At 40.5% G+C, this 25,364-nt stretch overlaps 3 protein-coding genes and 1 long non-coding RNA gene across 4 annotated transcripts; 3 read left to right on the top strand and 1 right to left on the bottom strand.

Annotated features, from left to right (window-relative positions):
* The first annotated feature begins 7,973 nt into the window (after positions 1–7,973).
* Positions 7,974–10,667, top strand: LOC135626280 (endoglucanase 8-like). The gene is made up of 7 exons (XM_065131472.1): positions 7,974–8,192; positions 8,321–8,728; positions 8,825–8,914; positions 8,994–9,170; positions 9,676–9,763; positions 10,049–10,212; positions 10,344–10,667. Exons 1-7 carry the CDS (start codon positions 7,974–7,976, stop codon positions 10,665–10,667), a joined length of 1,470 nt encoding a protein of 489 aa, XP_064987544.1.
* A 1,422-nt stretch (positions 10,668–12,089) lies between these two features.
* On the top strand, positions 12,090–15,343 carry LOC135626279 (endoglucanase 8-like). The gene is made up of 7 exons (XM_065131471.1): positions 12,090–12,458; positions 12,565–12,972; positions 13,039–13,131; positions 13,211–13,399; positions 13,801–13,888; positions 14,119–14,282; positions 15,017–15,343. Exons 1-7 carry the CDS (start codon positions 12,228–12,230, stop codon positions 15,341–15,343), a joined length of 1,500 nt encoding a protein of 499 aa, XP_064987543.1. The 5' UTR covers positions 12,090–12,227.
* A 4,154-nt stretch (positions 15,344–19,497) lies between these two features.
* On the bottom strand, positions 19,498–22,185 carry LOC135627759 (uncharacterized). The gene is made up of 4 exons (XR_010492685.1): positions 21,779–22,185; positions 21,090–21,292; positions 20,798–20,935; positions 19,498–19,973 (listed from the first exon to the last, which is right to left on the bottom strand). It is a non-coding gene; the product is annotated as an uncharacterized LOC135627759 (long non-coding RNA).
* A 1,983-nt stretch (positions 22,186–24,168) lies between these two features.
* Positions 24,169–25,319, top strand: LOC135626278 (endoglucanase 4-like). Its single transcript, XM_065131470.1, has 4 exons — positions 24,169–24,345; positions 24,452–24,859; positions 24,926–25,018; positions 25,098–25,319. The coding sequence occupies exons 1-4, from the start codon at positions 24,169–24,171 to the stop codon at positions 25,317–25,319; spliced, it is 900 nt and encodes a 299-aa protein (XP_064987542.1).
* The last annotated feature ends 45 nt before the right edge of the window (positions 25,320–25,364 follow it).

The following is a 25,364-nucleotide window of genomic DNA, read 5'->3' as shown; positions in this document are numbered from 1 at the left end:
GTTTTGGATGGTGATTGGTCACCAAGATATTTCCTATCATTTGTGTCCCTCCCCCCCTCCCCCTCCAAAAAGCATACTTCGAGGCTCATATCAGAGGGGTGCATAACACGACGCTCAATTCTCCTTATTAGCTTGTCATCAAATTGTTCCTCTATAGCATAAAAGAGACACTCGTTGGGTTTTCCAACTCACGTGTCTTAGGCATGTTCGGCCTTGCGTCTCCGTAATAGCAAATTTATCTTGGAGTGGGTAGGATTTCTCGACTCATATGCCTTAGACTCATTGAGCCATACATCTCTGTCGTAGCAAATTTATCTTGATGACCTCGGACAAGTGTAGCCCTGTACCTTCGTTGTAGTAGATTTATCTTGATGCAAGTTGGTTTCTCGACTCACACACGTCAAACACATTTGGCCCTGCACCTCCACTATAGCTGAGTTATCTTGGTGCAGGTTGGGTTTCCTGACTCATACGCCATGGGCACACTGTGCCTCCATTATAGCGGATTTCTCTTGGCATTGGTCAAATTTCTTGACTCACATGACTTAGGCACATTTGGCCCCGCGTTTTTACTGTAGCGGATTTATCTTGGTACCGGTCGAGTTTCCTAACTCAGACTCCTTGAGTACATTTGGCCATATGCCTTCGCCGTAATGGATTTATCTTGATGTGCATCAAGTTTCCTAACTCACACATTGGGCACGTTTGGCTCGATGCTTCTACCGTTGCGAATTTATCTTAGCGCATGTTGGATTTCTCGATTCATATGCTCGGACATGTTTGGCCCTACACCTCCACCATAGTGGATTTATCTTGATGATGGTCGAGTTTTCCGATTCACATGCCTCGAGCATGTTCGAGTTTCCCGATTGACATGCCTCAGGTACGTTTGGCCTTGTACCTCTACCATAGTAGATAATCTTGGCACAAGTTGGGATTCTTGATTCACATGCTTTGAGTACATTTGGCCCTGTGCCTTCACCATAGTAAATTTATCTTGATGTAGGGCGGGTTTCGTAACTCATACACCTCGAGCACATTTGGCCCTGTACCTCCACCATAACAGATTTATCTTTGCGTGAGTTTAGTTTTTTGACTCACATGCCTCGAGTACATTTGGTCCTATGCCTTTGTTGTAATGAATTTATCTTGACATAGTTCAGATTTCCTAACTCACACACCTCGAGCATGTTTGGCCCTACGCCTTCGTCGTAGCATATTAATCTTACCATGGTTCGAGTTTCTAGACTCACATGCCTCGGGCACGTTTAGCCCTACGCCTATGCTATAGCATATTTATCTTGGTGCAGGTCGGGTTTCCAGACTCACATGCCTCGGGCATATTTGGCCTTATGCCTTTGTCATAATGGATCTATCTTAACGCGGGTCGGATTTCCTGACTCATGCCTAGAGCACATTTGGCCTTGCACCTCTACTATACTGATTTTATCTTCTCTCCATTGTGGTGGATTTTTAGATCTTTCCACCACAGTGAGCCTTAAGTTCTCGATCTACCATGGCGAGTTTTGAGTTCTCGCTCTGCAGTGTGGGTTTTGAGTACTCTCTCCATCATGACAGATTTTGGATTTGCCTCTAAAGAGACATTTGTCTTAATCGCATGAGGAGAGAGATCGACGTCCTCCTTATAAATCCTCTCCCCTCATAGGGTGAGATTCATTTCTCCATCTAAGCCTCCAAAACTAAGAGCCTTCAAAGCCTTAAGAGTTCTCAGCCTTGCCCCAACTCCTAGCAAGGGGGGGTCTTGAAATCCCTCATCTTGACGTCAGTTCTACTCTTTTATTTTTAGGTCGGGATGTCTCTCCCTTCTCATACAAGTTCTTCTCGATCCTCTAGTTATCAATCGGTCAAGATTTGTACTATACCTTCGGGCAGTCCAAGGGCACAGGAAGTTGGGTCCTCCTTACCATAAAAACCCATGAACCTGAGGGTTCTTTGTGTAATAATCAAATAAGGACGAGGAAGAAGGGAATGATTTTAACCTTGACACTAGCTTTGAGTCGAACTCTAACTCCGTCTTGACTAACTCCGAGTCCAGATTAGGATTCTGAGCCTTTAGATGACTTTTGATCCGTCCGAACATGGAAGGATCGACAACTTGGGAAGACAAGCAATCTACTAAACTAGCAAAAGAAAGACACGACTCCACTTATTAAATGAACCTATCCACCCAAAGCATTAAACAAAAAAAAAAGAGGATTATAAATGAACCAAGAGATTCATTTTGAACGTTTAAATTTAAATGAGAAACAATAATCACTTTTAGACATTGATATGATCAATTTTGTTCATCAATTTGACATAGCAAAATCAACTTGACTCTTTTTCTCAAGTATTGTCATATGTGGAAGACTAAAAGATATTGAAGATTGCGAAGTCGCCTAAGGGATTTTTTTTCTTAGCAAAAATACTAGTATTTCATATCCTTTTTCTCCGAAATATTCATATCTTATATATCTTTTTTTAATAATAAAATAAATACTATATTGGGGTTTGTTTGGCAAAGCCCTTTAACAATAGTTAGTGCTCATTTGTTGTGGGCAAAACATACCCATAAACAGCTTAAGAGTTTCACATAACATTGCAAGTTCAGAATGCTAAAAGACGAAACATAGACATAGAGGCTACTTTATAGTGTTGAGCTTATAAATGTCATTTAATGAGAATATTCCATTTAGCTACCCTATTGATGTGGTCTATCCAATTAGCGTGTTGTCATTGTTGGGTTAATTGAACTCCATATTGTGGCCGAAGTGACAAAAAAATAATGATCATATTATTTATCCCTCCAGTATATTTCAAGGTATGAGCTTGTCCATCCCAAAGCATAATATCTATCTCGAGACTTTGATACTTGTTGTCTACACTAAAAGATGATTAAGTAGCACCTCATTGATTTTTTATATGGGGTGGTAGATGCATTGTACACAAAGGGATGTTAGGCACGTTGATGCATTGCATGCAAAGACACTTTGGTCAAGTTGTGTGGAAATACTTTAATTGCATTAGGTGTATGCTTTCTTAAGCAAATATATCATGAACAAAGAGAACACTTCGATCATGTTGTATTTTGTGTTTACCTTCTTGTCCTAAATGGAAGCATCACACACAAAAGTGATGCTTTGATTAGGTCAGTTGTTTCAAATACTATGTCATGGACAGACACAGCATACAAAGGAAATATTATGATCATGTTAAGTGTTTTGAATGTTTTTCTTTATCTCGGATGGATACATCACATCCTAAGAGGATACTTTTTTCTTACTAAACACGTAAAATGTTTATTGTGTTGGGTGAACACATCAAGCGTAGAGGAGACGCTGACCACATTGAACGCTTCTTTTCCTTGATGAATACATCACGTCTAATGGAAACACTTTAGTCATATTGATTGTCTTTCAAAGAGACACTAGCTTCTATTTTTTGAGTGGGAAAGGAGCACTCGGTTGGTTATGTTGAGACAACACTTCAATTTGGGGTTCTTGTTCAGGCATAATTAAAGGGAAGTCGGTAGTCGGGCATCATCTATTGTGGATCGAGTGCACCTGGCTGAGGTGTGGGTTGCACCAGATCTAGTACTTAGTCTTCTCCAAAGAGTTGGAAGCACCGTATTAATCGAAGCAAACATCTAATAATATAAGAGGTTTGTTTATGCATATGGTGTAAGTATAAAAATATAATCAAGAATTAAAATCTAATAACTATAGATCGAAGATTTTATATATATATATATATATATACCTTTGGATATTGATAAGACCATTTAGTCCCACATTAGTTGAGGGGTATAAAAACAAGGGCTCGTCAAGTCTCCTTTATCCTCAAAGGTGTTTTTTGGAGCTCATATGTTCCGAAAAAGATAAAATCGTACAGGTATACCCATCGCCCAAAGCATATAATTCCTCGTGAGCCTATAGCAAATTCATCATATTGAGTCCTTTTTATTAATTAATGTTCATAATCAGAATTTAATTATATTTATAATATATCATAGCTAATTAAATAGGATCATGCTTGACTGAGTAATTATCTTGATGATACAACCAACTAAAGAAGCAATCATCTTACCAAAAATACAGCCTTGATGGACACGACCAAACAACCAACTTAAGAAACGATCACAGTGAGGAAATGACCATCATGAAGGATGTAGCCAACTTGAGAAAGTTATGATTTTAATAGAGAAATGGAATCGGAGTGAGATCCATCCTTAGGTAGATATTTGACCCCTATTGAGATGACTCGGCTTCATGAGACGATGAAGATTGAAGTTAAAAAGGTTTCACCATTGCACCACTTCTTACTTCTTTCTTCTCAATATGAGTGTTTCCATATTATGTATTGGTTCATCTATTGGAGTAGGTTGGGAAACATTGTTGAGGAATTCTTTATTATCGACTAAAGGAATCAGGATAACCTTAACTGTCACATATAGTTCGAGGCACCAACGAGAAGCACTAACAACCTACAAGTCTCTCAGGATGAGGATAAGGCACTAATTGGATGGATGACATTTTATGATACAAAATAGATGGCACACTTCTGACCGATTGAGCTTCAGCAAGGCAAATTAGGTACCACCAAGTGTGGTACTACATAATAACTAATCGGCTATATGTAGATCCTTTAGTCAACCACTTTTCATATGCGTATCCCCTTAGGAAGATGAATGTGTCCTTCCCAATTTGCATAAAGGATGATCGGTGAACACAATAGAGGTCGAACACTTGCCTTTAAAGGCTTACAGCATGGATTCTATTAGTCAATGCTAAGGAGGGACATGGTTGCATATACTTAGAAATTTAAGAGGTGCTAAAGGTATGCGCGGATCTAACACCAACCATGGTACCCCATAGTCTGATCGACTATGGATGGCCTATCGCCCAATGAGGAATGGACCTTCTCGGACCCTTCACATTAGCCTCAGGACAATACCAATTTATGATAGTTAGGGTAGACTATTTCACAAAGTGGATCAAGGTTAAACCCCTTGTGTCCATCACCAAGAGGTAATTCGAAAGGTTTGTGTGGAGAAATATCATCAGCCTATTCGATATCCCGAGAGCCATTATCACTAATAAGGACCTAGTTCAACAATAGCAAGTTCGAGGAATCTTGTCAATCTTTTGACATTCAGTTGAGGTTTAGCTCAGTGCCCACCTATTGTCATTCAACCTAGTGTTTGGCACGAAGGTCGTCTTGCCCCCCTGAGATGTTATTCTTGACCCCTCAAGTCAAAACATTGTTTGGGCCTTTGTGCGAGGTTGTACCTTATTAACATTGTTTGGGCCGAGGTACATTTGAAGGTGCTCAATTATAGAAAGGTCATTGCCCAACCCTACGACTAGACTGTTCGGCCTTGAGGGATTGGTTTTGATGATATTATCCTTCAAAAGGTTGAGATCAGCTACCTAATGCACCTCTGAGGAAAGTTAGCTCCCAATTGGGAAGAACACTATCGACTTTTTAAGGTAGTCCAAGATGGGACCTATTGGCTTAGGACGATGGAAGACGATGGAAGGAGTTGCTCCCACGAACATGACATATATCTGACCTCATGAAGTCCTAACCTTAATGCGAGGGGCCTCGGTATAAGCGGGCTAACCGAGGTACTATATTGCGGCATTGTATCGTTAAGTAACTTATGAAATTTTTATTCTATATTTCTACAAACTTGTAAAAGGAAGTTTATTTCATGAAATAGAATTACATTATATGAGTCAAGTATTGCATTTGTGTCAAAAATTACCCGACTCTATCAAATAAAGTAAAAAAATATATATTACTCAACCAGGTGCAAGACATTGTTCGAGGGGAAGCATTAGCTAAGAGGCGAATATCGATCAAGGAGGGATTGGGAGTAGGCACCTTGAGGATCTCACACTTAGAGGAGACTCTAGGTCATTGTTGAAGGGAACCTCTAATAGCATCGACACATCCTTATCCTTCGAGTGGTCTATAAAGGGGTTCTCCTTGGCCTTGAGCCTTGAATGTCTCACCTTGAATCAGGCTAAGGCAAGGAGGCACTCATACTTGAAGGTTGCCTCTCGCAATCGAAGCATGCTCTCAACTATTTTAGCCTCCCTCTTTAGTAGTAGAGCTACCTCAAACACGAGTTGCTCGACCAACTTGATGACCGGAATATCTCGCTCCCAAACCTATCGATCCCAGTCCTTAAGCTACTCCTTTAGCTCCTTTATTACCACTTGGTGTTGGAGCAACTTGTCCTCCATAGCATGGTACTGCCCCACACCATCTTCAGATCCATCGCCCATGAAGGGTCGGTTCAGTAGAGTTGCTTGACTTGTTCCTCTTTGGTGAGATTGCCGTCGAGCTCGACCACATACCTCTCTAATTAAGAGATGACCTATAGGTTGGTCATCTCCTTTTAACTTAGTATTCTCACTTAGAAGTCTATCAATCTCCTCGTTCTAATTGAAGATGTGGACATGGTCTACTAATCCTATAAAGTAATGACTATGATTTAATAGAGGATAGAAAATTATTTAAGATAGTATAGACATATGCTGAGGAGATCTCCAAATGCGGTAGTAGAAGATGTGAAATAATTAGCATTAGTAGTAGGAGGAAAGATAGAAACAAATATAAAAGGACTTTAATAAAAACTATACATAAATATATAAGTATTTTGAACATATGATTTTTTACATATTTCAATGGTAATAAAAAATCTATATAGCTAATCACAAATAGTTAAGACTTATGGCTTTATTATTACTATTATTATTATAAAATTAAAAGAAATTAGTATTATTATTATTATTAAAAAGATTGAGCAATATATATATATATATATATATATATATATATATATATATATATATATATATATATATATATAGTTCCAAGAAAGCAATTCCTTCACTTTTATTCCCTATAACATAATATTTTGTATTTGCTTTGAAATTTCTTGATAATATGCCTATTGCATGTTAATCGAGCATTACTAGGAATATAAAAGTAAAAAAATATAAGAAGGAAAAAATAAAATAAAAAATGGGAAAAAATATAAAATATATATAAAAAAATAAAATAAAAAAGAGGAATAAAAAAAAGAATAAATGTATTGAGATGCCAAACTTTTTGGCAAACACACTAAAAAGCTTCGTATTTTTCTTTTTGACAATTGTTTCCCTTGGGCAAATTTATCATCAAACCTTAACTGTACTTTGAAGACACATTAATTTTTAGACATTCAAATATGATTATATTCACATTTTAGAAATTACACAAAATATCAGATCATATTCTTGCTGGAATTCTCAAAAATGAAAAAAAAAAGTATAGTTAGTAACTGTAAATGATTGCATAGACAAATAAAATGACATCAGATAATAAAATGCTTTATGAGGCATGCATTTGTCTGATTAAAAATTGGAACGATTAGATTCTTGGAACAACTCTTCTGCATGGAGATCTAAAGTAGCAGGTAGTCGTGCAGTCCCAATGTAACTTGTAGAAATGTTACAGTAATGTGTTTGATATCTGCAATGGTACCGGTGATCATGACTCATTTTTCTACGAGACCAATCCTGTCTCATAAAGGGAATTATAGTTAGTGAGGTTTATGATGGGCAAGTTCTCTAATTGAGTTCGCTGGCCGCCATATTTAGATCCTCCTTGCCTCTGGTGAACACTTCCATATTGGACCAAGAAACATGCACGTATCCAGTATAAACGGAAAAATCTCATCGAAGAGATTTCGTTGGAAAAACCAGAATCTTGCATTTTTGTCATGTATGGTAAAACGTGAATGTTGGAGAATCTACGAAACACATTCCAAATGTCGCAATGATACCGTTGTAATAATGTGTCTGTTTCTATATGTGATCACCTGATGCCCAATAATGTGTCATTTATCAGATTCCTCTCAATAAATATGCTAATTAAGTGGGAAGCCTTCACAGTCGAGGAGGAATACGATCGCTCGTGAGATGGCAACGATGAGAGTAGGGTTTTGTTGTGTGTTCTTGATGTTGGTGGCGGTGAGGATGCCATCTGCCACCGCAGGCGGATGGCCACCCCCCAACTACGCAGACGCACTCACCAAGTGCTTGCTGTTCTACGAAGGGCAGCGATCCGGAAAGCTTCCACCCACGCAAAGGCTCACCTGGAGAAAGGACTCAGCTTTAACCGATGGTCAAGAGGCTGGTGTATGGATTCATTGTCTCCTATGGTGTTTGTCTTCTACGTTCTTTGTGGAAGAAGATCGTTGTTCGCAGCATTGAAGCGAGTCTTCGTTATGATCTGAACTCCATGAATGCATTTCCCTTGATGACAGGTTGATCTGGTGGGCGGGTACTACGACGCCGGCGACAACGTGAAGTTTGGCTTACCCATGGCGTTTACAGGCACCATGTTGGCGTGGAGCATCATCGAGTTCTCGGCGGAGTTGGGACCGGAGTTGGTACACGCTCATGAGGCCTTGCGATGGCTTACGGACTACTTGCTGAAAGCCACCGCCCAACCCAACAGGATCTTCGTCCAAGTAGGCGACCCTGACAGCGACCACAACTGCTGGGAGAGGCCCGATGACATGGACACCCCTCGGCCAGTCTACCAAGTTAACCAAACCCACCCGGGCTCCGAGGTCGCCGGCGAGACCGCCGCTGCACTGGCGGCCGCCTCCATCGTTTTCAGATCATCCGATCCTGCCTATGCCGCCACCCTTCTGTCAAGAGCACAGGCGGTAACACATCAATCTTGGTTCCTCCATCACAGAGATGATACTGAACCAGGTGGATGGATGCTTAACTGCAGATTTACGTGATCGTTCTTGGTGCAGGTCTACGATTTCGGTAACACATACCAGGGTTCGTACAATAGCCTTGGCAATGCGGTGTGCCCCTTCTACTGCGATTACAATGGCTATCAGGTTAGCTATTCCAAAAGACTTGGTGGTAAATGCATTAGGGTTTGGAGATCTGACAGTGTCAACTCTACTGGGTTCTCAGGATGAGCTGGTGTGGGGAGCAGCATGGCTGAACAGAGCTACCATTAGCACACTGTATCAGAGCCATATCATCCATGGCATTAAGCAGATGGAGCTCGAGGAAAATGTCTCCGACTTGGAATTCGGATGGGATGCTAAGAATGCCGGAAACTACCTGCTTCTCTTCCTTCAGCATAAGGTTTTCACTATCACGATCCTTGAACAATGAGAATACAATGCATGCTCATGCAAGTTGAGAAGCAATAGGATTATGTAGAAAATAATATTTAACATGGAAATAAACACGGGGATTAAGGACAAGTGGTAGCTTAAATAGTAACTAATGTATCTTTCATAATCACAAATGATATGTGGCATTTTTAACCATGTACGTTAGAGATACAAGTCTATTATATTGGGTTATATTAGGCAGTCAAACTTAGCATATAAATGGATGATCTATGTATCGCTATTTCCAATTTTGACTAACATGAACGCATAGATGCGGAGACTTGTAATCTATGTTCTGTGTCCTAAAATAACATGCGCAAAAGAAGATTATTCAGATAAGATGAAAAGGTTATGTGATTTTTAACATGAACGATTAGATATAACTTTCATAAATAAAAAGGAAGGCGGAAGAAGTGCATCTAAGAGTAGATTTATTGTTGATACATTACAGTGATTGATTCTTTTTGTTGCAGACTGATGGTGAGTACGGTAGACCGGTCGAGGAGTTTGCATGTGCAATGATGCCACAATCTCACTCCAACTACATCAAATACACTCCGGGTTTGCAATTCTCCTCTGGACAAACTGTTCATGATCTCACTAATTCATTAGCACTGAGAAGGACCATTTCGTAACATATACTTCCGGAGCTTTGAAGTGGAAATGCATCGTCCTTTCAGCATATATAACGAGAATTCTTTTTCTTTCTAGATAGCAAGATCAATCTTAATATTTGTAACAGGAGACTCCTCTACTCGATGTTTGAAGGAATACATACATGTACATGGTATTATTGCACACAAGTTTCGTGCGTAGTAAGTAACCCATGCAGTATGATCATGGCAGGGGGTCTCATCTACGCGACGCCAGGGTGCAACATGCAAGACGTGACGGGTTTCTCTTTTCTTCTCCTCCTGTATGCTCGGTATCTCACGAACGTCTCGCGAACTCTCACCTGTGGCGGCTCTCAGTATCCGCCCTCAGCTCTCATAGACGTCGCCAGAAGTCAGGTAGTCATTCGGATCCAAATTCCATCACATCTATTCTTGGATTTGTTTTATTGTTTGGGTTTTCATCGTGATCTATGGTTATTAATTATGGATCTAAGTTTGTGAAGTAATAATAGATTTTGTTGGTACAGGTGAACTATCTCCTCGGACAAAACCCATTCAACATGTCGTATATGGTGGGGTACGGCACAAAGTTTCCTCAAAAGATACACCACAGAGGATCGACTCTTCCCTCGATGGATCAGCACCCGCAGCATCTGTTGTGTGGAGACGGGACGCCCTACTTCGACAGCAACGAATCCAACCCCAACTTGCTTATCGGAGCGGTCGTCGGCGGGCCGAACGATGGAACCGATAACTTCGTGGACTCGAGATATTGGCCGAACCAAACCGAACCCACCACTTACGTCAATGCTCCCTTGGTGGGTCTCTTGGCTTACTTCAGCAAAAATTGATGAGTATTCCTTCGTACATATACTTTATGTACCAAGTTAAACGATAATGTAAGCATCAGTCGATGATTAGATGCATGAAATAACAATGTAGCTTTGTTCCCTTACTATAGGTACTTGTTTATGATCATCAAAGTGGCCCGAAAACCTAATTCTTGGTTGATCGACACAAGTATGATGTTATCAAAGTAGCTTTGTTCCCTTGTGGGGACAACCCTGTCAGCTCTCTCATGAGGGTTCATTCCTTTAACTAAGCAATTGTAGATACTATTCATCGAAGTGCTTCTATATGGGCTGAATGTCCAAACTCAAGTGTCACCATTAAACTGCTGAGGAAGATGAATAACTCGCATTATGTCAACCAGAGAACAACAATGAAATAACAAATACAGAAAAGAGTCGCACCGAGAGCCGTTAAATATGATGTCGACCACCCGAGAGTGTTGTTGCATGATGTCAACGTTGATGATGGAGTGTCATTTGGAGAAGAAGACGTTGTCAAGCCAAGAGTCCTCTTAACAAGCAATTGATCAGTCGTCTAAAATTCCCTTTGAAGCAATGAGAAAGGTTGAAAATTGCACAATCAATAAAAATTTTGATCCAAAGTTTATACTCATTATTGATGATCGAAATTAGTCTTTGAGCACATATATCATATTAGGTCGTAAGGTATCGTGGAATTAAACAAAAATCATAATAAAATAGGACACCAAAATTTACATGGAAAACTCCTCTAACAAGAAGGGTAAAAATCATAGGACAAGTTAGAGAAAATCCACTATAAAAATAATAAATATATAAATCTCATAATCTCTTATCTAAAATCCAAGCAACAGTCACAAGAAAATAACTGAAATATAAGAATTATATCACTATGCATAATATTCAAAATCTTTGCAAGTGATCACAGTAAGAGTCCACTATAAATCTGATCTAAGAACATTGTCTGGATGATTGAGAACAATCTCTGTATTGTCTTGTCTTTTTTCCTTTCCTTCTTTTATTTTTTAATCTTTTCCTCCTTTCTTGAACCATATTGCTGTAGTTTTTTCAACACTTTTCGTGGCCACCACACACCTCTGGGTTTAGGTTAAAAAGTAAAAAAAATTGCATGAGGTCCAAATGTTATAAAAAAAATTGCATGAGGTCCAAATGTGATCATGAATCGATTTTCTAAGAGACCGATCCCATCTCATCAAGAGGCAATTATATTTTTGTCAGGTTTACGGTGGGCAAGTGTGTTCAATGGCCGCCATATTATGTGCAATTACCGTGATCACCACTTGATTCCAAATTGGACCGACAAATATGCACGTATCCAATGAGAAGTCAAGAACCAAAATCTAGTATGCCTCTCTTGTTTGGCACACGTGGAGTATTGGTGAATCTAGTGAAGACTTTCCAAATGTAGTAATCTTACCGTTGCAGTAATGCGTCGGTTTGTATATTTGATGATCCGATGCCGAAGATTGCGCCATTATCTATCTCCCCTGGTTGTGTTCTTCGCTTCCTAATTAAGTCGGAAGCCTGCATAGTGCAGTAGAAACTCGATCGGTCGGTGAGATGGCGGGGACGAGAGTTAGGTTTTGTCTTGCGTTGTTGATGTTGGTGGCATCGATGGCGGCGTGGATGATGCCATCTGCGGTTGCAGGAAGCAGGCCGCCCCCGAACTACGCAGATGCACTGAGAAAGTGTTTGCTGTTCTATGAAGGTCAGAGATCCGGGAAGCTCCCACCCACGCAAAGAGTCACCTGGAGGAAGGACTCCGGCCTAAAAGATGGGCAAGATGCCGGTGTATGGATGCAGCGTTGCATGAACCACCACATCTCTTGTGCTTACGTCCTTTCTCTTCGACTCGTTCTCCTTCACAGTGTAAGGGATGCATTTGCCTTGATGACAGGTTGATCTGGTGGGCGGGTACTATGATGCCGGCGATAATGTGAAGTTTGGCTTCCCCTTGGCGTTCACCGGCACCGTGTTGGCGTGGAGCATCGTCGAGTTCTCGGCCGAGTTGGGTCCGGAGCTGTTCCACGCTCATGAGGCTTTGCGGTGGCTTACGGACTACTTGCTGAAAGCCACCACCAAACCCAACAGGATCTTCGTCCAATCAGGCGAACCCTACAGTGATCACAGCTGCTGGCAGAGGCCCGAGGACATGGACACTCCTCGCCCATCCTTCCAAGTGAACGATACCCACCCAGGCTCCGAGGTCGCAGGCGAGACCGCCGCTGCACTGGCGGCTGCCTCCATCGCTTTCAGATCCTCCGATCCTGCCTATGCCAACACGCTGCTGTCGAGAGCAAAACAGGTGACACAATCAATCTTGGTTTTAGAGATGTTTGACTGCAGATTTATACGAGTGTTCTTGGTGCAGGTCTACGATTTCGCTTACAGATACCAGGGTTCATATGCCAATAGCATAGGCCAATGGGTGTGCCCGTTCTACTGTGATTTCAGTGGCTATGAGGTTTGCTATCTCCAAAAGGCTTGGTAGTAATTGCGTTAGGGTTTGGAGATCTGACACTGTCAACTCTACTGGTTCTCAGGATGAGCTGGTGTGGGGAGCAGCATGGTTAAACAGAGCTACCAACAGCTCAGATTACACGAAGCATATCATCCATGGCATTCGCAAGATCCAGACGCAGGCGAAGCCTCGTGTTAATGGCTACGACTCGCAGTTCTCATGGGACAATAAGGATGCGGGAAACTACATCCTCCTCCTACTGATGCAGAAGGTTTGGCATTTAGGAATCCAAGCAATTATTAGGAACACACAGAATATAATGCATGATCATGGAAGTTGAGAAGCAATAGGATCAGTAACAATTTAGAGAGCTTTCGACGATTGTTTTACTCGATTTGAGATAATTGCAAGAGTGTAGTGATCGAGAATGACAAACACTCAACTGGTAATTATGACTATTTCATAATAAGAGAAAGGGTTTTGTGAGTATTGGGTTAAATTAGGGGTTATTTGATAGACAACTCCGAGAAAGTTTTTGGTGAATATTGGGGTTGCATTAGGACGTTTAACTTAACATAATGTATAGCTATGAAATGGTTAAATTAGTGATGAAGAGAGAATAATTATTTTATTTTTTTTGGGACACTACAATAATTAAATCTTTTGTTGCAGACTGATGATGACTACAGTAAATACGCCCAGAACTTTGCATGTTCACTGCTGCCACAGTCTCCCTACAAGTCCACCGAATATACTCCAGGTCTGCATCTCTCCCCCAAACCAAATCTTCATGGTTCCATTTAATTCAACAGCATAAAGATGCACTTCTCGAGAAGATTATATATATATAAACACATTATAGTTAATAATTAAAGAAATCAAACAATCTAATATTAGTACAGGAGACGTCTAATTGATGAAGAAAATGTATATGTATTATTGCAAAATCCCTGTTTAGAGCAGAAGTAATAACCCAAGCAAAGTGTGCAGGCGGTCTCATACACAGGGCGTCGATGGCCAACACGCAGGCCGTCACAGCTGTCTCATTTCTTCTCCTCGTTTATGGTCGGCATCTCAGTAATGTCAAAGGAACTGTTACGTGTGGTAACTCCCAATTTCCCCCCTCAGCGCTTATAGATCTCGCCAGAAGTCAGGTATATGCGTATCTCTGTTCTTTGTTCTTTGTTCCCTACAGGCAATGCATGATAAATATCAATCCAGATTGTGTTGTTCTTCAATCTGGCTATCAATATCAATCCCAAATTTGATCAACAAATATCATAATGAATTAGAAAAAACTCATCAAGTGCCATCTAACGACGACAACAGACAGTCTATCTATATATTTCAACTGAACTCATTTAACCTTCTGGATTATATATCCATTCAAAACTAATTTTGAGTATCTATTTTTTTACTAAGATCTTGTTGGAAAGATTCAAGCGTGTGGCATTGCTATATCAATCCCAGATTTGATTACCAAATATCTTAATATAATATAAGTGTGTTGATTAAACAAAAGTACTAATTCATTGGTGTCATCTAAGAGGGACAACACATTAGACGATTTTTCTAAAAGAACTCTCTTTATGAGCTTTGTTCTGAAAACTATCCTTAGTTCTTAGTTTTTGAGTTCGGTTACTTTTTTTCCTTAGTATCCTAAATACCCCTTCCACCACCCGTCGTCTATTGCATCTGTCACCTTTGCCATGAGGTCACTTATAAACTGATATATACCTCGTTCTCCGATCGCAAAAGAAGCAGTGGTCAAAACCAAGCACTCATATGCGTGGTCAGCTTTGGCATCACCAAAAGGCAACCTTTTTCTTAGATCTATAGCTGTTAACTATCGATCTAAATTAGTGGGCTAATGTATTTGTCATTGCAGGTGGACTACATCCTCGGAGATAACCCACTACATATGTCGTACATGGTGGGCTACGGCAACAAGTTTCCTCAGAGAATCCACCACAGAGCTGCCTCTGTTCCCTCTGTTGACCAACACCCACAGCACCTCTATTGCAAGGACGGGACACCGTACTACGTCACCAACGCCCCCAACCCCAACTTGCTTGTCGGAGCCATCGCCGGTGGACCAAATGATGGAACAGATAACTATTTGGACTACAGACCATGGTCGAACCAATCCGAACCTGCCACGTACGTCAATGCGCCCTTCGTGGGTCTATTGGCTTACTTCAGCAGATATAGATGATTCCTTTGTACATAACTTCCTTTGTCGAAAGCCACTATCATACGTTCCAAGTTAAAGAGAATATATTATAAGATGCATGTAAAGATCGAATGCATGACATAATAATGATGCCTTGTCCCCTTTATACATCTGTTTGTTGATAAAACATCCTTGTTTGATTGATATAAACCTAATCTAAGCATGCCTAAATATAATTGAGTCAAGATTTGATAACCTTGCACGAGATTAAGGTCTAGATTAACCCTTACGAACATGTATTGTTTGGGTGCTACACATATTAACCAATCCTAGCTAAGAATGTGATAAAATGGTATCAAAGCGGGTAATGTAAACATTGAATTATCATGTCACAATAGTGTGGCAAAACTAGCATTACTGTATAGTATGGGCAACAATAACGTGTGGTCATTCTAGAGAAATAAACAACTACTCTGCACAAAAACTAGCAAAGACGTTCAGGAGGTGCATGACATTTGCAACGGTGTTTCCACGGTGCAAAAGTTCTCTCATGCAGAAGTGGCAAAAGTTGGCAACGTGAATTACATAGAGGCACTAAAGAAAGAGTGGTCGGGTTGGAGCTGTGGCTCAACCTTGTCAATTGAAGTTGTTGGATCTCTACAAAAGTAGGGAGCTTCTTGAGATGATAGAATCCATGCAAACAGGATTGGAACCTTGATTAGATCAGTTGGAGATCAGAGTCGAAAGGTTGACAAACGACATAAGAGAGTCTATGCAATACATACAAGGGCAAATAAGGGACTTCACAGCTCAAGTGTTGGTACTCATGCGAGTTACGCATGCGAGTGGAGTTTCTCGCAACCATCTCTCATCGAGATTAAGGGCTCCTGAACTGCAAAGCTACAAGGGTGCTCGAGATAACAAGGAGTTAGAAAACTCTCTTCGAATTGGAATAATACTTCAAAGAGACCCAACCCAAATCAAAAACTTCCAAGGTGTCGTTAGTAATGATGTATCTCATCCGTCATGCAAAACTATGGTGGTGCACATGGTGGGAAGAAATATTGGGAAGCCTTGAAGAGGGAATTATAAACTCAATTCATGTTAGAGAATGCAATGTTCCTTGCATGGCGAAACTTGTGACAATTTCACCAAATCTTGACTCTTCAAAAACATGTGAAATAATTTTGTATATTGATACTAGACATCCAAGGTATGTCCAAGAAAGACAATTTTTTTTGCTTCCTCAATGGTATGAAACCATAGGCTCAACAGGAGTTGTATTGTTAAAATGTTCGTGAGCTAGCACATGCAATCACCAAGGCAAAATGATTCGCAGATTTGTCTGCAAAGATGATAGAGAAAAAACACTCATCGGAGAAGGGATCTTTTATAGCTTATAAATAGGAAGGATTTGAAGAATAAAGGTGCTCCGACTGCACATGGATCCAGAGGGACCATCGTAAAACAAATATTTTTTGTGTGGTGGAAAGCTTCTGAGAAGGTTCACTATAAGGATCTCACATTAGAGTGATGCAATTGTCGAATGCATTGTGAGGTCAAGTGGAGAAGCAGTCCAAGGCAACGTCGAAAGAGGCGAAGGCACATAACAACATACTAGTGTTCATAGACATCAAAGTGAACGGGAAGGCAACTCATGCATTGATGGACACGAGCCACGCATAACTTCAAACAGATCGAGATGCAAAGCAACTTGGATTGAAGTTGGTGCTCGTCATAGGTGTCCTGCTAAACAATCACGTGAGTCATGACACGTGTGACACGACAGACACTTTTTACTTATTATTATTTATTGATATTTTATTATTTTATCTTGCATATTGCATATATTATAATGTTCATGGATCTATGAAATGAAAATCGAATCATGATGAGATTATGATAATAAAACTGATTCATCTTTAAACACAAACCATAAATAAACCCGATCATAAGTTACTCGAAAGAGACATCGAGATAACTAGATAGATTAGTATGTTGTATACTAGTTCATACGATGGAAACGACTGATCTCATAATTGCTTATGTGGGGACACTAGCGATACAGTGCAAGTGCTCATTGAAGAATGAGTTCACTGATTGATTCACTTACGGAATACTAGATAATTGATGATACCTCATTGTCAGATAAAAAATACTCATCAAATGTCATCTAACAAATTCAACAGATAGTCTAACTACATATTTCACTAAACTCATTGAACCATCTGAATTATATATCCATTCAAATCTAATTTGAGTATATATTTTTTTACTAAGATCTTGTTGGAAAGATTCAAATGTGTCGTATTGCTGTATCAATCCCAAATTTAATCAACAAATATCTTAATATAATATAAGTGTGTTGATTAAACACAAGTACTACAAAAATTCATTTGGTGTCATCTAAGATCGACAACACATGGTATATCTATATATTTCACTCTGCTAATTTTCTACGTCCAATTAACCATTCAGAATATTGTAATCATATAAATCTAACTTGAGTATCTATTTTTTATGAAAATCTTAATATGGATTATAAGAATCCATAATATATAATGAGTTTTACCAAGACCTCATTGGCCTAAGCTTTTTGAATTGTGTTGTTTAGTCTTGAGTGATTCCCTAAAAACAAACTCTTCTTGAGCTTTCCCCGGAAGATACCCCAGGTTTTTAGATTTTCCATTTGGTGTCTTTTTTCCCTCTAATACCCTCAATATCTCTCTCAACACCCGTCACCTCTATCGTAAGGCCACATCGCCTCTACGTGATCACTTTCATCCCATTGTAAGGGCCTATTTCTCTTTCGTGAGCCCCTACCACTTTCACCTCTTCATGAGATCTCATCGTCTCTATATGACCAAGCACAAAGAGAAGAGACTTGAAGAATAGACAGAGTTTGAAGAGAAAAGAAGAGAAGAGAAAGCAGGGCAAAGATGGCCATATGGAGGTGATAGAGCCTCACGACAAGATAGAGGCGATCACGAAGGGCATTTAAGATATTAGAGAAAAAAATCAAAACTAAAAATAAAATATGGGAGGTATCTTAAGAGAAAAGCACACAAAGAGGGATTTGTAAGGAAAATCGTCCTTCAATCTTTATATTTTTTAGAACCTTTGTAACTTTTCTTATAAGCTACTATACACTTTATTCTCCTATCGCAAAGAAGCATTGGTCAAAACCAAAAACTCATGCTTGGTTAGCATAGACATCAAGAAAGGAAATCTTTTTCTTAGATCGATAGCTATTTTGGTCTAAATTGGAGTAATTTATTTGGTGCTATAGTTGGCCTACATCCTCGGAAATAACCCACTCAAAATGTCGGACATGGTGGGCTACGGCAAAAAGTTACCTTAGAGAATCCACCACAGAGGTGCCTCTCTTCTCTCTATGGACCAACACCCACAGCGCATCTTTGCAAGGACGGGACGCTGCACTACGTCACCATCGCTTACAACCCCAACTTGCTTGTCGGAGCCCTCGTCGGTGGGCCAAACGGTGGATCCGATTTTTTGGACTACAGACCTTGGTCGAACCAATCTAAACCCGCCACGTACGTCAATGCACCCTTGACAGGTCTATTGGCTTACTTAAGGAAAAAAGGATGATTCCTTTGTACATAGACTTCCTTTGTGAAAAGCCAGTATCAAACATTCTCAGTTCAATAGAATACTGTAAGATGCATGTAATGATGGAACGCATGATATAATAAATATGTTTTTTTTTTCCCCTTTAGACATTTGTTTGTCAATAAAACATCACATCTAGTTTGATCGATATAAATCATATAAGCATGCCGTCAGATTTGAAGTTCATTCATGCTTTGGAATGCATACAATCGGACGATTAGTGCCATTAGGATATGTGCCTTAATCGTGCTGCAGCCCGACACCGAGGCTGTAGTTATAATGAAACAACAAGAGTCCAACTCAAGTTGGACTTAACTGACTTGACCCACTAGGACAAGAAAGTTCCTTCTCAACTAAGCCTTCGGCGCAGCCCCTTGTATCGATGATACAGCTACTGGTAATTGGTCCAAAAGAGATGTAATTATGACATGTGTCCACTAATTGTGCTCCCTATAGCATGATGATTACAAGCATAGACATCAATTTTTCATTGAATGACGAGATATGCCGATTGATGTGTTTTATGAAGTCAATGCTACATAAAAGACCTGCTACTGATGATGTTTCAAGAAACCTCAAGCAACTGCTGAAAATTGCATAAATACTTACTATCATTTTGCTATCAATTTCAGCATAAATGGCTAAAGATAGGTCTTGATGAGCCAGTTAAAGCTACACAGTGATAATTTCTAACTCCATTTTGTAGTCCCTCGGATGGAGAATTATGAAAGAAAATAATATAGACCCAAGTATGCTACACAAAAATCAGAAGAAAAAGGGAAGAAAATTTGACAGATGGGAAGGGCTCAGTTATATCTGAATATATTGCCTTGACTATCGAACACAGTGAAGGGAGAACTAGATAGGAAGGATCTGCAGCTGACCTTTTGTTAGCTCTCCAAGGCATTGATTTTGTCTATGCTTTCCTTCATAATATCAGTGATATCCTGTGGACAGTGATCTCCAGCAGCCACTATGTATTGTTCAAACTTCATTTCCTCACACTTCAAGGCTGCTGTTTTACAGGTTCTGATGCTTCCTAACAAGAAAAACAACTAACTAAAAATATTTTGAAGACTCTAAACCTATTACAGAATTGCACAAAATTATTACATCTGGTATATGCGTAAAACAACATGTTTCTTAGTAATTGGTCTTCAACTTTAAATAAATAAATAAAAATAAGAGTGGAAAAAAAAACAATACAGTAACGACCAGCTAAAAGGAAACTTCAAAAGACCAATTGGCCAATCCAAGTAATTAAGTTAACAAATACAATGTCATTATGTTTTCTTAGAAATGGAATGGTCACTTGTTACAAATTACAGAACACAGCTGACATATCACGTTGCAAAAAAGTACAGTGATCGTTCCACATATCTAAGTTTAGGTAATCTACAGCTTCTTGAAACGATAAAAGCATGTATTATAAAAAATATCCTTTAGCATACAGCCTTTGGTTGACTGTACAACCAGTCTTATTAAACAAAATCCTCTGATCTTTACAGGTATATTATGGGCATACACAACTAAGAAGTTCTACATATAATTCAATCAACATGAGTTACACAGAATAGATGACAGTAAGCTTAAAAAGTATTATGCATCTTCCTAAATAGCCTCCTAAATTTATGGTAAAAAAAAAATCAAGGAAAGTCCAAAACAAAACCTTTCAGTTAAAGACACATGTAAACTTTAATTAATAAATAAGCACTTTTCATTTTTTTCAGTCAGAAATTTGGAAAAAGAAACTAAAGGCTACTATATGTGCCAATAAAAAAGGGAAAGAAGCAAAATGTACTTAGTTAAAGAAATAAATTTGAACCAAAAGCTGTAGATTCTGTTTAGGAAAACATCACTCACCGCTCAAATCAAGTAAATTAAACATAGCTGGGCAATTCCCAATGCTCCTTATCATTGTTATAGCAGACCAAACTTTTCGGTGATCCACATGAGATGTTCGGATGATGCATATCTTTGTCAAGGCATTGAGATATTTCACTATAAAATTTGGCAGATGCGTTAGGATTCAAGGAGAGCTTTAGAGAACGGGATGAGAGCAACTAACAACAATCAACATTGAAAAAGAATCTTCATTTCTATAATATGTGATATGATTCTATCTACTGGAGTAGATAGCAGATCCAATAGTTACCTTGAAATGATCCAAGTGATAGGGCAAGACCACATTCCCCAAAATTCAACTGAATGCTATCCTTAATTGCTCTGGAGACATTGTTTGAGCTAAGAATCTTTTTTGGGTCACCACCAACCAATTCTTTTTCTCCATCAATAAAAATTTCCATCACCATATATCTATTTTTAAATTGCACCATGCTGCTTTACTTCGTCTACAACCTGCAGGTTCAGATACGTACAGTCAAAACATTTTCTCATTTAAGACGGAAAGTAGTGCAATTAATCAATTATCTAAATAAATAATAAACATTCTGGAGACAATATGTTCAGAAGCACCGAAACCAATCCAATTGCACGAAACGAAAAAAATATGGCCTTCTAGTACATTTATCAAAATCCATATGCATCAAATTCATTGCTTTCTGCCAACATGGCAATGAACAAAGAAATAGAGAATTAAGATCAAAGTTTATTTAACATCAATTTCTGAGGCTAATATTAGTGACTATAGAACACAATTGATATCAATCAAGGAACATTAACAACAAAAAACTAACAACCATTTAACAATCGTGAAAAATCAAAAGAAGAAAACATACATTAACAAAAACAAGAATTAAAAGATCATTTTATGAGGGTGCCGTGGAAATAGGAATAGAGGAACATAAACGAAGCTCAACCATAGAGAGAGAGAGAGAGTAATACCACCCCTTCGCAGTTCTTTGACGGCTACGGTGTGCAACGAGGAAGAGGGAAGGCGGAGGCAGCAGTGGGCGACCGAGGGAAGAGAGTGGGAGCAGTGCAAACAAAACCCCTAATGCATATCCCAACGAAGAAAACGGATGGCCGAGGCAGCAGCGTGTGACCGACGAAAGAGTTAGGGCATAGCAAGATCCCAAGCGAGTCCCTCAGCGTGTAATAGGAGAAACGAAGAGAGAAGATCACGAGAAAGGAGGGGAGACGAGAGGAGAAGAAAGGGGAGGAGGGCGACGAAACAGGAGAGGCAGGAGATGGAGGAGACTAAAGAGTTAGGGTTGTGTTGGAGACTCGGCGAGTTCAGGGCCTCTCCAGCAACAGCACAGAGAGACGGCAATCACGCCGTCCATATGTTATAAAGCGGATCTCAAAGACGGCAATCGAGAACACGGATGGATCGCATATAGAGGGTAATCATCAAATACCCAGACCGGAACGGTAACAGACTCGACCTGACCATGACGTAGACGAGGCTCTGCCTCTCGCGAGCACGTGACTTTCGAGTGATAACAAGTAAAGCGCGTGCAGTTCACGTGTCACGGAGGTAATACACACATCTTCCAACCTTCGGATTTCGATCCAACGGCTGCTCTCACTTCACGGAAGCATCGCGCTCGCCCACCATATAACGACAAAGCAAGTTGCGTCCCCCACCCCACTTAACACGCCACGTTGCTCTAATCATGACTCACCGTGCCCCATAGCCTTTCTCGGTCAAACACCATTCGCTTCACGACACGTGGTCCGCGCAACCACTCTCACCCTCCCCTGAAGCCAGAGGAGCGGCTCGGCTATAACGAACCACAAGAAAACCCGGCTCCGTAATCGTGAGTTGGTAATGTAAGCATTAGTTCAGTGGCATCCTCCGAAGCATATCATCGAAGAGTCTCTTCACAGAATCTACATCACAAAAACTGACGTGTTCAGAGATCATTCGGTTCACGGTCTTACGGTCTTTATAGTCATGCCATCAAAATCTATTCTGTGTCGATGATGAGGCAACACTATTTCATCTCATAGAAAAGGTCGACGACGAGCTAGCGACTGAGGCGACGGTATCATGTCGGACCTTGATAACGTGGAGGTGAGATTTCTTACTGTAGCCGGAATTTGAAGGTGCGTGCAAGAATCTAAGACGTATAGGTAAGTGAAAATATTAGGCTTCAGACCTATTTGAAGCATGTCTTCGAACAAGTGAAGGGAGCTCTCTTGGAAGGTCATTATGGTCGTAGCCGGACAATGCTACTGTGGAGAACGATGTGAGGAGAGGCGACGGAGGAGGGAGGAGAGTGTCAAAGATCGGAAGAGATAAAAGGCGTTGACTTGGCCATGGATTTGGTCGAGATGACGGATGAAGAAGCATGGAGGAAACGCAAGCTACAAATCCATTAGGCGACGGGGGAAGAAAGAAGAATGCGAGAAGAAGGAAAGGATACAAGGGGTTTAAGAGGGAGAAGACTGGACTCAATAATAAGGAAGACCGAAAGATAGAAAGGATGAGAGCATATTTGTCCTTTCAAGTTCTCTGAATGCCCCAAGTAAATACCCAAAAAAACAAAAAAATAGTGATACCATGAATAATGATAGAAAGCTATGAGAAAGTATGGGGACAACCCAAAGCACTTTCAAATGAAAATGTTGACTTTGGGAGCCACTTTTAATTGTCAAACAACCTTCCAACCTTGTCAGCTCTCTCATGAGGGTTCATTCCTTTACCTAAGCAATTGTAGATACTATTCATCGAAGTGCCTCTAAATGGGCTGAATGTCCAAACTCAAGTGTCATCATTAAACTGCTGAGAAAGATGGATAACTCGCGTTATGTCAACCAGAGAACAATGAAATAACAAATACAGAAAAGAGTCTCAGCAAACCGCTTTTAATTATTTTTTGTCAGGTTTACGGTGGCAAGTTTTTGAAGTGTGTTCAAAGGCCGCCATATTATGTGCAATTATCGTAATCACCACTTTATTCCAAATTGGACCAACAAATATGCACTTATCCAATATAAACCAAAATAATAATAATAATAATAATAATAATAATGAAAAGTCAAGAACCAAAATCTAGTATGCTGCTCTTGTTTGGCACACGTGGAGTATTGGCGAATCTAGGTAAGACATTCCAAATGTAGTAATCTTACCGTTACAGTAATGCGTCGGTGTGTATATATGATGATCCGATGCGCAAGAATGCGCGATTATCTATCTCCCCTGGTTGTGTTCTTCGCTTCCTAATTAAGTCGGAAGCCTGCATAGTGCAGTAGAAACTCGATCGGTCGGTGAGATGGCGGCGACGAGAGTTAGGTTTTGTCTTGCTTTGTTGATGTTGGTGGCATCGATGGCGGCGTGGATGATGCCATCTGCAGTTGCAGGAAGCAGGCCGCCCCCGAACTACGCAGATGCACTGAGCAAGTGTTTGCTGTTCTATGAAGGTCAGAGATCCGGGAAGCTCCCACCCACGCAAAGAGTCACCTGGAGGAAGGACTCCGGCCTACAAGATGGGCAAGATGCCGGTGTATGGATGCAGCGTTGCATGAACCACCACATTTCTTGTGCTTACGTCCTTTCTCTTCGACTCGTTCTCCTTCACAGTGTAAGGGATGCATTTGCCTTGATGACAGGTTGATCTGGTGGGCGGGTACTATGATGCCGGCGATAATGTGAAGTTTGGCTTCCCCTTGGCGTTCACCGGCACCGTGTTGGCGTGGAGCATCGTCGAGTTCTCGGCGGAGATGGGTCCGGAGCTGGTCCACGCTCATGAGGCTTTGCGGTGGCTTACGGACTACTTGCTGAAAGCCACCACCCAACCCAACAGGGTCTTCGTCCAATCAGGCGAACCCTTCAGTGATCACAACTGCTGGCAGAGGCCCGAGGACATGGACACTCCTCGCCCATCCTTCCAAGTGAACGATACCCACCCCGGCTCCGAGGTCGCCGGCGAGACCGCCGCTGCACTGGCGGCTGCCTCCATCGCTTTCAGATCATCCGATCCTGCCTATGCCGACACACTGCTGTCGAGAGCAAAACAGGTGACACAATCAATCTTGGTTTTAGAGATGTTTGACTGCAGATTTATATGAGTGTTCTTGGTGCAGGTCTACGATTTCGCTTACAGATACCAGGGTTCATATTCCGACAGTTTAGGCCAATGGGTGTGCCCGTTCTACTGTGATATCAGTGGCTATGAGGTTTGCTATCTCCGAAAGACTTGGTAGTAATTGCGTTAGGGTTTGGAGATCTGACACTGTCAACTCTATTGGTTCTCAGGACGAGCTGGTGTGGGGAGCAGCATGGTTAAACAGAGCTACCAACAGCTCAGATTACACGAAGCATATCATCCATGGCATTCAGCAGATCCAGACGCAGACGAAGCTTCGTGTTAATGGCTACGACTGGCAGTTCTCATGGGACGATAAGGGTGCGGGATGCTACATCCTCCTCCTACTGATGCAGAAGGTTTGGGCATTTAGGAATCCAACCATTTATTAGGAACACACAAAATATCATGGAAGTTGAGAAACAATGAGATCAGCA

This window comes from Musa acuminata, chromosome BXJ2-11, assembly GCF_036884655.1.
Source record: "Musa acuminata AAA Group cultivar baxijiao chromosome BXJ2-11, Cavendish_Baxijiao_AAA, whole genome shotgun sequence".
In the NCBI taxonomy this organism is placed as follows: Eukaryota; Viridiplantae; Streptophyta; class Magnoliopsida; order Zingiberales; family Musaceae; genus Musa; species Musa acuminata.
The sequence above is the reverse complement of the archived record's forward strand: the minus strand, read 5'-3'. Positions and strand labels throughout refer to the sequence as shown.

Bases quoted from the DNA above. Each gene is read 5' to 3' on its own strand.
- LOC135626280 (XM_065131472.1), top strand. From the start codon at position 7,974: ATGGCAACGATGAGAGTAGGGTTTTGTTGTGTGTTCTTGATGTTGGTG. The intron at 9,171-9,675 runs GTTTTCACTATC...TTTTTGTTGCAG, and splicing joins TTCTCTTCCTTCAGCATAAG to ACTGATGGTGAGTACGGTAG. The intron at 10,213-10,343 runs GTAGTCATTCGG...TTGTTGGTACAG, and splicing joins TAGACGTCGCCAGAAGTCAG to GTGAACTATCTCCTCGGACA.
- LOC135626279 (XM_065131471.1), top strand. From the start codon at position 12,228: ATGGCGGGGACGAGAGTTAGGTTTTGTCTTGCGTTGTTGATGTTGGTG. The intron at 13,132-13,210 runs GTTTGCTATCTC...ACTGGTTCTCAG, and splicing joins GTGATTTCAGTGGCTATGAG to GATGAGCTGGTGTGGGGAGC. The intron at 13,400-13,800 runs GTTTGGCATTTA...CTTTTGTTGCAG, and splicing joins TCCTCCTACTGATGCAGAAG to ACTGATGATGACTACAGTAA.
- LOC135626278 (XM_065131470.1), top strand. From the start codon at position 24,169: ATGGCGGCGTGGATGATGCCATCTGCAGTTGCAGGAAGCAGGCCGCCC. The intron at 24,346-24,451 runs GTATGGATGCAG...CCTTGATGACAG, and splicing joins AAGATGGGCAAGATGCCGGT to GTTGATCTGGTGGGCGGGTA. The intron at 24,860-24,925 runs GTGACACAATCA...TTCTTGGTGCAG, and splicing joins TGCTGTCGAGAGCAAAACAG to GTCTACGATTTCGCTTACAG.